Source organism: Prunus mume, linkage group LG1 (assembly GCF_029339155.1).
Source record: "Prunus mume cultivar Tortuosa linkage group LG1, ASM2933915v1, whole genome shotgun sequence".
In the NCBI taxonomy this organism is placed as follows: Eukaryota; Viridiplantae; Streptophyta; class Magnoliopsida; order Rosales; family Rosaceae; genus Prunus; species Prunus mume.
In genome coordinates, this window is record NC_142698.1 from 25,116,206 (window position 1) to 25,131,617 (window position 15,412).

At 37.5% G+C, this 15,412-nt stretch overlaps 3 protein-coding genes and 1 long non-coding RNA gene across 4 annotated transcripts; 1 reads left to right on the forward strand and 3 right to left on the reverse strand.

Moving 5' to 3' along the window:
* Nucleotides 1-612, forward strand: LOC103321962 (uncharacterized). Its single transcript, XM_008223816.1, has one exon. It carries the CDS (start codon nt 1-3, stop codon nt 610-612), a length of 612 nt encoding a protein of 203 aa, XP_008222038.1.
* A 3,739-nt stretch (nt 613-4,351) lies between these two features.
* PTAC16 (plastid transcriptionally active 16) lies at nt 4,352-7,298 on the reverse strand. The gene is made up of 5 exons (XM_008223826.3): nt 6,719-7,298; nt 5,829-6,281; nt 5,656-5,724; nt 5,340-5,398; nt 4,352-5,050 (listed from the first exon to the last, which is right to left on the reverse strand). The coding sequence occupies exons 1-5, from the start codon at nt 7,166-7,168 to the stop codon at nt 4,513-4,515; spliced, it is 1,569 nt and encodes a 522-aa protein (XP_008222048.2). The 5' UTR covers nt 7,169-7,298; the 3' UTR covers nt 4,352-4,512.
* A 1,168-nt stretch (nt 7,299-8,466) lies between these two features.
* On the reverse strand, nt 8,467-9,049 carry LOC148921409 (uncharacterized). The gene is made up of 2 exons (XR_016122556.1): nt 8,909-9,049; nt 8,467-8,762 (listed from the first exon to the last, which is right to left on the reverse strand). It is a non-coding gene; the product is annotated as an uncharacterized LOC148921409 (long non-coding RNA).
* A 323-nt stretch (nt 9,050-9,372) lies between these two features.
* Nucleotides 9,373-14,569, reverse strand: LOC103321983 (splicing factor PWI domain-containing protein). Its single transcript, XM_089042321.1, has 12 exons — nt 14,228-14,569; nt 13,958-14,047; nt 13,728-13,850; nt 13,241-13,408; nt 13,063-13,146; nt 12,790-12,926; nt 12,409-12,453; nt 11,306-12,055; nt 10,875-11,051; nt 10,644-10,772; nt 10,294-10,497; nt 9,373-10,202 (listed from the first exon to the last, which is right to left on the reverse strand). Exons 1-12 carry the CDS (start codon nt 14,246-14,248, stop codon nt 9,551-9,553), a joined length of 2,580 nt encoding a protein of 859 aa, XP_088898447.1. The 5' UTR covers nt 14,249-14,569; the 3' UTR covers nt 9,373-9,550.
* Nucleotides 14,570-15,412: the final 843 nt, after the last annotated feature.

Consider the following 15,412-nt stretch of genomic DNA (forward strand, 5'->3'; position numbering starts at 1 on the left):
ATGGAGTCTGATCAGGCAATTCAAGAAAACTCAGAGCAGGTCTCGGATGATAAGCAAGGTGCAAGCCAAGCAGCAAAGTCATATGAGTGCACTTTTTGTAAAAGAGGGTTTTCTAATGCGCAAGCTTTAGGAGGGCACATGAACATTCACCGAAAAGACAAAGCCAAGCTCAAGCAAGTCTCCTCATCAAATACTATTGAAACTAAACAACACCAACAACAGCAAAGACTTTTGGACATCCCAAAGATGCCCTCCTCGTATTCTTCTCCAATACTTCCTACCATCAATTCTTCAGAACACAATAAGCTTAAGCCTAGTCATGATGCTGAAAGAAACACATCGACATGGCCTTGGTTTCTCAACAAAGAAGGTGATGCCACCATGAGGCATAATATTGATCCAAACCATCTTTCCCACCAAGTCCAACAACAACTCCCACTATTTTCTCAAGCACCATCACAGGCCAGAGTTCACGAAAATCCGGGTTTACAACAAGCTCATGGGGATCAGGGTTTGCAGCCATCGGGTTCAGAGTTAGACCTTGAGCTTAGGCTAGGGCCTGAGCGTCAAGATTCATCATCAAAGGCAAACACTACAAGAAAGTTCTTTTGAATTTAATTTACTCTATTTCAATCCCGGTATCGCTAATTTCTCTCATTTATATATATTAATTATATTTATTATTTATGTTGTAGATTCTTAATTGATTTATCGGTATTGTGCATAGAATTTTACTTGTGAAATCATATAATTAACCTTTTGGTGTTGGGAAAGGTCCAGTTATTAGTTGTTCATATCTTCAAATAAAAGAAATCTGATTCTTTTGGCAGATTTTATATCTTGTTTTAAGTTGAACCACATGTCGTACCTTCACTGATTTATTACAAATTTGGCCTTAACAATCCATCCAGGAAACTGAAACTAGTGATAAGTAAAGGGAAACTCGATCCGTTTCAGTGATTGATTTCAAATATAAATACATTGAATCAGTATGCACGGAAATGAGGATATATGAGAAATTGAAGCACTGTGGCTTTGCTGTGTCGATGGAATTAGGGTTTAGTTGCTGAAGACGTTTGACATAAACCCTAGATGCACGTGAAGCCATGGCTTCTAAACTTAATGATTGCCTCACAAATATATTCTACCTTCTTTCTGCAGAAGTCTAGTCTCTGCCTCACAAATATATAATTAAGCAAAAAGGATGCCGATTTTACAGAAAGATTGAGTTGGTGCTTTTAGGTGTTAAAAAAAATTACAGCCAGATGCTTAATGTAGTCAATTAGTATATATAAGTTTTTCCCGTTTGCTTTCTTATTGCACTGCTTTTATCAGTACTGCATGCATTTTGCAAATAAGTGTTGATCGTGAATATGTGTGTCTAATTAAAATACTTAACATCATATTTCTGCAAACCCTTTTTTCTCTCTTTCCTAATTACTTATCGATGTTAATTCTTGACGATTAATTATTTGAATTGGGAAGCTAATTAGCGATTAGTTGCATGATTTATATGCAGTGGATGAATTGTCCAGTAGAATAGGAATATTACTACAAGTAAAGATCTTTTGAATTCGTTTGGTATTTTATTTAACTTTTACAAGGGACTGCAACTCTGTTTTCTCCTTTTTTTTTTTTTTTTTTTCTTTTTATGTCTTTATAGAAGCAAAGGCACAAGCATTATTTCATTAGCTACAATGTTGCATTGAACCTGAAAGGGGGTTTATTTTTTGGTTTTTCTCAAACACCTGAAAAGATCAATACTATACATCAATACAGTTGGCTTCTTCCATGCATGTTAGGCGATTGTGGCGAGCATTCATGTTCTATTTATTTAGTGTTATAAATTGATTTGATGAGTTCATGTAATTCAGTTATATATCACTTGAAAGAAAGATGTCAATAAATCCTATTTTATATTCTTATTCAATTTTTCTTTTCTTGCTCAACTCTTCTACAAAAGGACCCCATAGTATATAGTGGTTTGGAGCAAATGCTCCTCTTAGGAAAGGTCCTGGGTCCGAGTTCTAATATCCATGTAGTGTGTGTGAATTTAATATGTTATCGCCCCTCTCAATAGAAAAGATCCTAAAAGAAGAAGAAAAAAAACAGCTATCATTCCTGGTCTTAGCTATTATTTTAATAGGATTTAAATGTATATATGATAACATTTATTCCCAAAAATGTACATGTACATGGTTCATATATATCTTTAAAAAATTATTTATTTTTTTAAAAAAAAGTGAAATCAAATAGATCGGTTCTCTATGTGATGCATGCACTGTTGACGTGAGCTATCCTAATTAATCAAGGAGATTTATTTCCTTGATTAATTAGATGATTTACTTCCTTAATTATTTTATATATTTTAACATGAACCACAAGGTTTTTATATTTCTTTGCTCTTTCCCCAAACAACTTAAGGAAGAAAAATCTTTGCGATTTTTGAAACCCCCTTAGTATTATGTGTGTGTGACAGCTTGGTGTGTCACCTCAACTAATAATTCCATTAATGTCAAAGGTTATGAGCTTACAATAAAAGGCAAGAGTCAAAAACTGTGCAGCATATAGCAAAAAGCTGCAAAAGTAATCTAACTTAGAGATAATATCAACAAAAAATTTTGATTTTGTCTACAAGTGACAAATTAGACATATTGACACACGTGGAGAGGTAATATTTAGGAAAATCAAAAATGAATATCAAAAATTGAATATTCAAACATGGGAGAATCGATCTCAACTCTATAAGACATTAAGATTGATTGATCAAAAATACGCTTGAAAAAATCAAGCCATTCTAATCAAAGGAGAGATAAAAAATGAATATTCAAACATAGGAGACAATAAGTATTTAAATGAAGAATTGGTTACATAATAGATTGCATTCATTAGATGTGTTGGTAGATTTAATATGTAACAAACATATAATTCAACGGTCGAAATTAGAAATATGTAACCGATTCTTAAAATAAAATACTTATTAGAGAATCTTCTATGTATCTCATACTAGCTAGCAGAGCACTTGCCAGATCTTAGCCCTCATTTGAACAAAAACAAAAATACTTATCTTCATTATGATTACACCATGCACTGTTTTCAAATTTCATGCAAGCCCTAAACTTACCTCCGTGAGCCTGAGAGAGAAAAAGTGCACGGTTATCGAGACTAAGAAATAAAAAATTTCAATCCAAGGCAAAGGGCATCCTATTATATATTCTAGAGTTAAAACATGATGAGGTAATGGTTGAGAAATAGACAAATGCTCAAGATAATTAATTAATTATAACTAAATAATTAGTTTTAAAAATGTTCAGTTCAGTCTTTAGAAGAGTTCGAAGAGTAAGAAGAAGTAAAAACGATTCATTTGAATGGTAACTTGGTAAGGATCCAAATTTTGGAGAGATGAAGTCAGCTGAATGCGATAACCCACTTGACAATCAAATTAACCAATGAGGTCACTTTTTTTTGGTAATATCTCCACGAATTCATAGTAAAAACCAAAAATCCCTTGGAACCTGAGCTTCAATGTCACGACTTATCTTTTGAAATTTTATTAGAGATGTGTGATACTAGAGGCACTAACATAATATTCCAATTGATGCGGTCGTGTTTTATTTGTTTCTTTTTGACTCACTTTAAAACCTTATTTGATGACTCTAGTATTATTATTTCTCGATTAATGTATCGATCAAAGATAATTAAGGATTAATAATTGGGTGTGCTTGAGCCAATAGAACCTCTCTATATATGTCGACATTGCCGCGTTGATCAATATGTACACAAGAAATATTGCCAAAGACTACGTATGTTGGTGTGTGTGTGTGTCAACCAACCTAAGACACAAAATTTAGCAAATCAATGATTAATTTGCTAAATTTTCACAACCAGGGCAATTTGTCGTTTGCTAATTGTCTCTCATAGTTGTCCTCATCGTTGCTGTTGCTATCTTTCTCTTTCAAGTTGACCCAGGAAAAGCTTAAAAATACTTGTTTAAGTGTCAATTAATTAACACAAATTAAAAGCTTTGTTAGCAAGCTACACTTTCTTGTTCGCATAAGGAAGGGACAATTGAATACTCAAATCACTCTCTTTTTGAAGACAGTGCTAGGCAAGTACAAGATTCATTGGAAGTTACCTACATGGTGATGAAGACAACATATAAAACAAGCACCATTTCGATCGTGACATAATATTTTTGAAAATCTTGACTAATAAAACCTTTTTATCGAGTTCATTTGGCACCCAGCAACAGAAGACCGGAAACTGTGATCATAATATACGTCACCGTGACGTAAATTTAGTGTATTCATACCGTGTTTTTGCATGCATAAAGCAGGGGTTGATTTGAGTATTAACAAGAACATGAAGGAGATTATTTCCTTATTCGTTGAGAAAGGACAACCAGTACAGATATTACTTGCTGGAACTCATATATAAAACCATCTTTCAAATTTCAATAACAACAAAGACATATAAATACTACTAAACCCTGGTACTTGGCCAGTTTTCGCCTCAGTCATCGTCGACATACACAGTTTCTTGCGTAAACAAGCCACCAAACACCTTCCTCACTTCCTTGTTCTCATCCGTTTGCTTGGCCTTAGGCTTTGGCTGTTCTTTCGGTTTCAAAGAAGCCAGTTTTGGAGTTGTAACTTGCTTGGCAACCGCTTTCTGCCGAGGTAAAGTCCGAGCCTTTGCCTGTCCTCGGACAGTGGCAATCTGCACTTTTGGTATCTCTGTAGACTTTTGAACTGTGTCTGCAAGTTGTGAGCTAAACTTGTCCCAGGACAGCCCTGAGCCAATATCTTTTGCCTTGTTGAAGAGGCTGTCTATTGTGCCCCCTGCAGCCTCAGCCTTCACTTGAGCATCTTCAGCTAAAGTAGTTGCTCGAGCTTCTTGCTCAGTCAGCTTTTTTACCTCTTCTTCAAGTTTCTTCGTCGCTTCAGCTGCTTTGCGAGCTCTCTCAGCAGCTATTATTGCCTCTTCCTCTGCTTTTGCCTTTTCAATTGATTCTGCGTAAGCTTTCCTTCTTCCATCCTCAGGGATGGTACTAGAGGCAATTAAAACACACACAAAGTCAGACAATTTTCCATCAAAAGCAGATCATTCTTGCGCAATTTATGAATTTGATTTAGTTACCATCACAACTTGATGAAATTCACCACTAGTCTTCAATAAACATGAGAAATATATAGAGACTAATGGAGAAAATAGCAAATTAACCAGATTCAAAGTTAATGAAAACAGAAGATTTGTGTAAATCAAATTTCATTGTACAATAAAGACTTGGATATTTCTCTTTCAATTCGATAACGGCAAAAACTTGTGCTCTAAGGTACCTGAAAAGCTGATCCACAGGCTTGGAGGGTGCTGATGGATCAGTATACACTTCCACAACCTTTCCCAGAAATATTTAATCAATTAGATAAGTAACCAATTAATGTATATATATGACTTTGTACATACCCATAAAATAAAATATAGAAAACCACAAATAGTAATGTTCTTTGATCACATCTCTCGTAAGGCTGAAACCAGCTGAAATAGATTGATTTCAAATGAATTTCGTCTCTGCAAGAGATGTAGTCAACAATGTGATTCGAAAATGTGGTACAAAAGTACCGAACCAAATTTACTTTCAAGTAGACGAGGTACCTTATTTTCCGACACAGAAGTGTTTAAGAAAACATCGGCCACCAGGTTTGCAATCTGAGCCTTGGCTACCTAGTGTGTGCAATGTTCAATATTATCAGGAAAGGTAATGTCAACACAAAAGAAAATAAAAATCAAATGAAAGCATTTCACTATTATTGCATACATTACATTACTTTGTAGTCGTTTGCACCTCCGCTTCCTTCAGCTGAAACGACAACGTTGTATGAGCTCTCAGGCGAAAAATCTTCAGTCAAACTTGTTTTTATAAACGTGTAGCTGACACCCGTTTCGATGACTTTTTGCAAAAATTCAGCTACAGTCAACGGCTGAGATCCCGAGAAGAGGTTGTTAAAGAATGAAGAGAGGCCATCTAGTACATTGTAAGTTGATACACCCGATGTGTTCCTGTCGTAGATTATTGCCACGTGCCCAACGCCGGCCAGCTGGGCAGCTTGTATTACTTGTAAAGCGTCTAATGGGGTGACTTCGGTCGTTGGACCGTTCTCGTTGGGGCCGATTGTGACGACAACTTTGCTGGCGTTTCCGATGGCTTTGGCAATGGCCTCGGCATCTTGGAAGACGGATTCAACCGCGTTGATGCGTTTTGATTCTTCGTTTGATATGATCTACGGTGTTGATGAAAGTTGGAGCAAAAATGTTAGGACCAATGCTATTAAATGCTCAGGGCATAGTTTATCCATTTTACATAACAATTTTTTGCAACAGAAATTCAACAAGGTGTCCGTCCTTTGTTAAATGACAGATTTTTGCATCAATAATGTTGATAATGTGTTAATAATGATGTATCGATAACATGTCGATACGTTTTGCTATTGACAAAATATTGACAACGAAATAAAAATTGATCAAACCGCAACTCTGTACTTTCATTTAAGTTTCTTTTTAACTTCTTCAATAATTAGTACTTTACCACTAAAGTTATAAACAAAAGGTAGCATCTCTTTTGCTTGTCTATTAGTCCATAGCCAAAGGGGCCATTCTAAAGTTTGGTACGAAATTGTGTAATTCACGTTGTTCATTCGATTGGTTCGAGAAAGCTAACCTTGTATTTAGAAGCAACACGAGCCAATTCTTGGGCAGCACCAAGTTCAGGCACGCCAGCCCTCACACTGAAACCTTCACGCAAAAGAGTCTGAGCAATGCGAACCCCAGCTTGACCCGTTGCACCGGCAACAAACACAGTTCTAGGGTCCTTGGTTCTGGGGTTCCCAAATGACAGGCCTAAAGAAGGCTGACTCACAACAGGGATCAAAGATTTCACATCCGGAATTTTGCCGAAATCAAACCGGAAAGAGCTGGAATTGGTGGAATCATCAGCTTGGCCTTCGTCCAACGACGAACCATCGCCCCCGGACTTGCCAAACCGAAATGCGGATAAGGGGCCAGCCCTCTTGGCCAAGACAGAGAGCCTTGGGTTCTTGAGGGTGGTGGTTGCTCTTGAATTGGATGTGGAGGTTAGAAGAAATGAATTGGAACTGAGAGTCGCAGCCATTGATGCAAAGAGTGGCTCCTCTTCCCTCACAATTCAGTTTTTTTGCACACCCATGGCTAATTTCTTGTCTTGACTGGACCCCAACACACCACAAGCCTGTGGCAGCTGAATTGCATTTGGTCCGAAATATTATCTGGATGGGAAGTGTATGGGAGCAGGCAAATAAAATGATGCCACGTGGCATGCTCTATCTACTGGAGGAAAATTGGACACCAGGAAACGATTTTATCCACTCAATGCTTGATGCCACCACAGAAATAATGCGATAGGCATGGGCCCACCGACATATAATATCGTCTAAATGATCTAACGTCCATGTCAATAATTTTGTCATTTTCATTGAAGCACCACGGGAAGTACGTTGATGTGTAATGGTAAACGTTAAGACAACCTCAAACTTGAAAGTAAATAGTGAACTCAATATTCACCGGCAAGCCCCAAGGGGCACAACTATGGTAAAATCAAGAAAGTTAAACGAACATTCCAAGCTAACAAGAATAACCAGGCTATTACCATTACCATATTGGTAATAACTATTAACAACACACAGATTCAAATTGGCAACATTAGCGTTCAAACAGATAACTATTAACTAAATCAGATGGGGAACATGGAATGACCTGAAATGCCACAATATTACAACCCATTGAATGGAAGTTTTGCTAGGAAACATCCAAGGAAGACGAAGGCAGGGAAGGCGGGGGTGGGAAAACTAAAAGGACACCAATCTAAGCCCCACAAATATGGCAAGCAAAATAATACTAGTATAATATCAAGAATTAACATCAGTGTTGATTTCTCAATGCTCACCGAGATCTTAACTACGAAATAGATCAGTTCTCATACAAACCAAAATATGAAGCTGATGCTTATTGTACTCCTATTTCTAACCCCACTTCTCCTTCGTTGAGCCAACCAAGGTACCAGCACCAATGTCGGTAAGCCTCATTTCATAATTGTGCTTAAGTCAGACAGCATATTAAGTATACTCATCCATGCTTCACATTTCCAACATGTAAATGCTTTAAGCATACGCTACTACCATTTAGAGTAACAAATTATCAAGAACAGTAACACAAAACACCATCTACTAACCTTAAAGAGCTAATGATATAGCCTAAAAGATCCTTCTACAAATGGCGGTACCTCAAGATGTGCCATTTAGTTCGAAAATTAACAGAAATCCATGCCAAGCTAGTTGCAGCAAATACTTCACAACCAACCATTAAAAGGTATTTTAAAAACAGAAAGTAAAAACTGCATCCAAAGATTCATATTGAAATTGCAACATTCATCAGTACTGCCAGAGGATGGAAACGTATATTAGGGTCATAAATTATCCAATCAACAAACTTTTCCTATCAAAATTAAATGCTTCACCCCAGATGTGAAACACAGTTAGAAAAGAACATTAAGGTGAAGATTAACACCTCCGTTCTCATATAATATTAATCATTTCATATACATAAATGGTATACCATCTATATCAACCTTACAGTCGGTATCAACACGAGGACCAGACAAATCCAAGACCACAGCACCATGGAGAATTTTACAAAAATTAAGTCCCAGGAACAACTCTCACGCTTCCATCCTTAAAATTTAAACAAAATCAAAGTAAGAAAGCAGCAACGATATATATGCTAAGAGAGGGGAGAGAGAGAGAGAGAGAGAGAGGATTCACCAAAAGACACTGAGTTGTTCCTCTAAAAGAGCCCGTAAAGGAATAGAAAACTTTACCTGAACCAATGGTCAAAATGTGGATCTGCGCATGATCTGCTCAAGTAGGTGACACCTAGTTGATATAAATTTCATCTACCAATTAACCAGAAAGCTAATTTTAGTAAATCCTCATGAATGAAACAGATAAGACCTTCAGGTTCTTTTTGTCGTAAGAAAGAAATAAGATCAGCCAATCATACAGACCAGAACAAATACTACCTGAAATTGTAACCAACTTTGCACATCAAACAAGCTAGCAATGTCAAATAAAAACAAAAATTAAATTAAAAGTTGAAAAAAAAAAAAAAAAAACTAACACCCAATTCAAGAATCAGAAAATCAGACAACAGATATAAAGGCAATCTCAGAGCTTCACATCCATGTGATGATGATATCCCATAAAACAAGAAATCATATTCACAAAGACAATTATTACCAGAAAATCTAGCAGCAAGGTCTGCATAAAGTTGAACTCAAGAGAATAGCTCAGGAAATCCTCATTTATCCACTTAAGCTGCCAGCAGTAAACACAGACTACATTAAACAGTAAACAAAACATAGAAATACTCTCATTCAAATTCCTAGCAAATCTGAAATGTTACTGCTTAAAAGGATTGAAAAGATTAAATAACATCACAATGTCTGAACATAGTAACAAATTTAGTGATTGATGCCCTTCTTTGCTTTAAGTGATTCGAGAGCCTTCTTGCGTAACTCAATCTCAAGTTTCTTCTGAATAGCCTCTGCCTCTTCATGGTCACTTGAATGAAGCTCCCTCCTGCCTACATGTTCACCACCTGAAGCAGAAGCATCACTGTAATTCTTTCCTTTCAGCTTCTCTGCACGACGTTCTTCTTTTCTGCGGCGTCGCTCCTCACGTCTTCGGCGCTTCTTCTCCTTCCGCAATCTCTTTTCCTCTTTCCTCCTCCTTTTAGAGCCCTTCCTGTCTTCTATTTCAGAATCATTACTGTAATCATCATCTGAAGTCACTGCTTGCCTCTCTGATCTCTTATTCTTTCTTTTTTCCTTATCCCCACCTCTGCATTTGTCACTTTCCTCAGAACCAGAATCAAAAGTGCCACTTTGATTAATATGATCAACCTTTTCAACTGAAGAGTGTACAGATCCAGGTTTGTGATGCCGGTCACAGTCCTTGGAATTCTTCGAATGAGAGCGTTTCTTATCATCAGTCTTTCTACCTTCATTAGGATATGATGCTTGTTGAGTCTCACCAGGTAGAGAGTCCTTTGACATGGTTGCTGCTTTTTGTTGCTCAGGAGTTCCAGGAGCCCCCCTCCCAGAGGATTTCCCACTGTCAGGAATGTAATAATATCAGGCCTGAAAACTAAGTACTTCCAAGTAATCATATATGCATTATAAGATGTGTCAGAGGCCATATTTACCTCCTCATCTCCTGCTCTTTGTTTCTGAATTCCATATTATCCAGACGACTCCGAGATTCAGTAGATCTATGACCAGATGCTACTCTTTCAGGAGAGTAGTCTTCCTTGTTATGAACCTTAGCAGGAGAAACTATCGGCTTACCGATCACTGATGTATTTTTTGATCTTCTCTCTGTGGACTTAGGTCTATAATCGCCATCCTCCCTACAAACAAAAATCTAGAATCACTCAGATGAATTGGAAAAAATGAGAATTTCTAACGCTGTGATGATAGTTGATAACAAAGAGTATCCAGAATATTCCAATAAACTTTCAAATTCTAATGTGACCTAGTATAGTTGATTTCTTACTCTTCGCTTATTTCTGGACTTCCACGACGAAGCTTTTGTTCTCTTGGTTTCCTTGGAGGACTTGAGCTAACATTACGAGTCATTTGCTCCCTTGGTCGTCGCACCGGACTCTCATAAGGACTAGAGGATCTTTGAAGGCAGCAAAAAAAAAGTAAGCACCGAAAAATAACCAGATAATCAAAACTAACATCATAAGATCATATGAATCAGTTATGCAACCAAGATGAATACCTCCTTTCTTCACTAGCACTCCTTACACCTGGTGGAGATTCTGACAGTAAGCGAGACTTCTCTGGTGATGGCGACAAATCTGGTGCTCTTTTACGGGAATCTTTCTCTTTCTTTGACTCCCTCTGCAGTGATCCGGGAGAGCTAGAGGACTGACGTGGCACAGGAGAAAATTGGGACCTGTAACATTTTGTAATTTATAAAATGATCAAAATTTGCCCAACATGACTTATAATATAAATAGGTTGCTAAGAACTAATTGAAAATGCAACAGAAGCCGCTACGAGGAGACCTTGTCATAAATTAATTTCATAAAATAACTACAACTACACACCACTTGCATAATGTCCTAAAACCTGGCATGCAATGCAACAAACTAAAGCCTATGCAACAGAAAAACAAACAGAATTGTAACAAAATCAAGGGGTATAAACCTGGTTCTTTCTTGAGGAGATTGTGACGGAGATCTCTGATACTTTGTTCCCCTGATTGGTGAAGGGGAACCATTCTGAATAGGAGATGCAGAACTTCGGACATAAGGTGAAGGAGACCTATTCCGAGGAGTTGGTGATCTCCTACCACCACGAACCGGTGACCTACGTTGCACTGGAGATGCATACCTGTTGCGTGAAGTCAATGGAGATCTTCGATACCACCGTCGTGCAGGTGAGGGAGATCTGCGATGCACAGGTGAGCGGGATCTGCGACGTCTTACAGGAGAAGGTGACATGCGACGTCGCAAAGGAGAGGGTGACCTGCGACGCCGCACAGGTGAGGGTGACCTGCGACGTCGGACAGGTGAGGGTGATCTGCGACGTCGGACAGGTGAGGGTGATCTGCGACGTCGGATAGGTGAGGGTGATCTGCGGCGTCGGACAGGTGAGGGTGATCTCCGACGTCTAACAAGTGGAGACGTTCGACGACGACCAGGAGAAGGTGATCTATGCCGATAGGGAGAACGTAATCTACGCCGATAAGGAGAGGGTGATCTTTGTGGGGAATATGATCTAGATCTTCGCCTCGAATAAGGTGATCTTCCTCTCGGCGAGAGTGATCCCTCGGGTGAATGCCTCCGAAGAGTCGTAATAGGCCGTCTTGGTGGAGAACGATAACCTCTTTCCGAAGAAATGGACCGTCTCTGTGCTTTTGGTGACTTGGAAACACTTTTTGACCGACGTCTTTCACTAGACAGTTATAATTACAGTGAGATCCAAAATTTAAGGAAATCCAATATCAAGTTATCAACATTACATTAGAAATTCTTCATAAATGCATATCTCAAAAAATTTAATCCTTCGTTAAATAAATCGAACCCGAAATAGGAAAACCTTAGAATCAAAACAGAATGAATGATGAAATGTTCTTGTGTAATAACAAAACATTCTCGGCATAACTTTTGGTATTAGAATATGACCTGCTGATTGACCTAGGAGGTGGACCTTTGTTTAAAATGATGGAAATGAAAATTGATGTGCTCTATTGCAATCAAACAGTATATTTAAAATTAATGATAGAAAATGATGGTCAAGATAATTACCTAGGAGACACAGATGAATTTCCTGAATTTGGAGATCTTGAAACCCTGCAGGCGATTGCGCAAATAACCTTCAGAACAATTTTATTTTTATTTTTCACAGGAAAATAAACGAAAGAAAAAAAAAAGTTAGGGAACTTTCGCATCTGATGGTGTACAGAATCAATCCTTATGGATAAAATATTCCATATATTGGAAGAGTAAGAACACATAGCATACTCAGATCAAATGGTTAATAAAATTGGAAGAACTGTAAAAAAATGCTAGGATTTTTATACACGAATGGCATATCCTACACAAAAAATTTATATTCATGAATGTAAACATAGGTAGACTACAGATCTTACAACTCTACTAAAGGTAAAATGAATCCCGATCCCTTACTTGTTCCTTGCCTTCACACCATTGCGCTTTTCATTTCCTCTTTCATCCTCAGAAAGATCATTTGAAGTCCTTGGTGACATATGTTTTGAGTTTGGCTCCAACGCAATATTGCTTGATTTCTTATCAACCCCTCCTTCCTACAGTAGTTTGAGGTAAAGGTATGAACCCAAATAATTGCAGAAGCTAGCTGAATGCATGAAAACATGAACTGAAGTTAAAACCAAACAACCCATCTCTAGAGAATGCAACTCCAGCATGAATAAATATTCTTACCATCTTCTTCAATATCTCTTGTTGCTCCATCCTCTCCTTATCTTTCTTTCTCTGAATTTCATTTGCAAACCTGTCTGCCTCCTCCTATAACAATCCATGCCAGAGCTTCGTTAATAAAGCTGTATCATCTCAACTGATTCGGAACACGATTTGACACTATATATATACATATATTAACCTTCTTTGTCCGTGCTTCTTCTTGTTTGGCATCCAAGAACTGTTGAGGGACACCACTAGCATTGTTTTGTGCACTGATAAGAAGCGTCCAAAGCTCTTTCATAAACTTCACAGTGTTTTTCTCCATAAATCCAGTAAGCGAAATTTGAACTTCCTTCCCATTCACTACCTGCAAATTGTAGCACGCATATGCAGTTCAAACAACACTACTATCAACCGCAAATGCACAAACCTAGGGCTCTCGTACCAACAAGTCTTAACAATAAATCATCAAACTAGAGTAACACGCCTTAGCTATCAGTTGACGTCTGGGTGAATTTTGGCCATGTCAACATTTAATTTCATGGGAAGTCATACCGTTCACCACCATTATTAACAACATGAAAATGTCAAGTAAATAATGAAGCGAAAGTGAAATTGAACAGTATAACTAGCAGCTACTCTCAGTCCATGAAATAAAGAACAAATCATATAGTGCATGACATTACCTTTCCTTCCAAAAGACCATAAATAAAGTTGATAAGAACTTCGTCTTCGAACCCGAGAAGGTCTGTTACCCGTTTAGCAATCCACGGGCGCATAACCTCCATATTCACCTTCGATGTATCCACCTACAACACATAATACAGGCACATCCAATTTTTGCCAATTATAAAATATATATGTGATATAAAATGTCAATTAAATTAGAAGAAAAAAACCAGGAAAAGGGCCTAACCAAATGCTCCAATTCAGGTGCAAACTTCTGAGATTTCAACAGCTTAGCTTGCTTATTGGAAAACCTTGTGTCCTGATCAGCGGACGTACCCTGAATAAACATAATCACAGACACATATTGCAACTATCAATGTCTACAAAGGAATTTATTCAGTAATTAAGAGTTTAAAAACGAGAAGATCTGAGTTACAAAAGATAGGCAATTGAGTTTAAATCCAACATATAAAAAAACTAATTAAAACAAGAATTATCAAACTAATAATTAACTCACCCTGAAGAACCCGCCCGACATCTTCTAGGGTTTGCGATGAAAGCTGAAGGGATTTTCGGCGGTAGAATAAGAAGGCTTTTGTGTTGTGATGATTGAGGACAGAGAGAGATATGGAAGCAGAGCCAGAGCGAGCGGTGTACTTTCAGCTTACGCCATGTGTGTGGGCATTCGGGGAACTTATTCTCTCAAGTCGGGAAGGCTTTGAATTGAATTAGGGTCTGTAGTTCAATGGTGGTCTTTTGAAGCAAAAACCCCAAATTGTTGACGATGATGATTTATCTGCCTGCTAACTCAAAGCCTGTGATTTTTTAGGGTGCCCTCTGTAGGCCTTTTTATTGGGCCAACGGCCCCTGCCCTAATTCAGAAAGCATTACCATTACAATTTTACCCATCAGATTTTTTATTTTTATTTTGGTTAAAGGTTTGTGTGTTATTTTGATACAAACGATATTCGGGAGAGGGATTTTGATTTTTGGTTAGATGTTAGTGTGTTTAGTTGTTTTAGTTTCAATTTTGATGATTGTGTTCTTAATTTGGTCATAGTCTTTGTACTTAAAACCTCTTAATAATCTTGATCTTTTATTTTTAATGGGCGTTAATGTAGGACAATGCGGAGTATCTATAGAATTTACTCTTTTAACATGTTAATGCCTAATTAGCTGAAAATGTTATGATTGTTAATATTAAAACACAATGATACATAGAAAGCCAAATTTGGAAACGAAGTGAAGCACACAAGAACAACAAAAATCTTTAGCCCTTCTTTTTACGAGGAAAATACTAACAAAGACCTTTGCCTACCCAACGGTGAATCTAATTCAATAAGTTTCATCTTTATACAATATGAGCACGCCAGCAATAAGTCTTTATTTTTATTTTATTTATAAAAAAAAACACAAGTTTAAATCTAACAAATGGGAAAGGTAAGGAGAAATTATTTGATCCAACTATCGAACTACATTAGTGGTCTGCATGCCTCACAACAAAACGGGGGCATCCTCTGTCGGGCTCCCACCCTACTCACGTAATCTCACCTAAGTGGGAAACCAATATAGGGATAGCATGTTTGGTTGGGATGGCATGTTTGGTTATGAGAGTAGGACAAACAATTTACGTGGTCCAACTGCCGAACCAAAGAATTTATCATCAAGTGAGAATTGCTTTAATTTAAACTTTGGTGTTCAA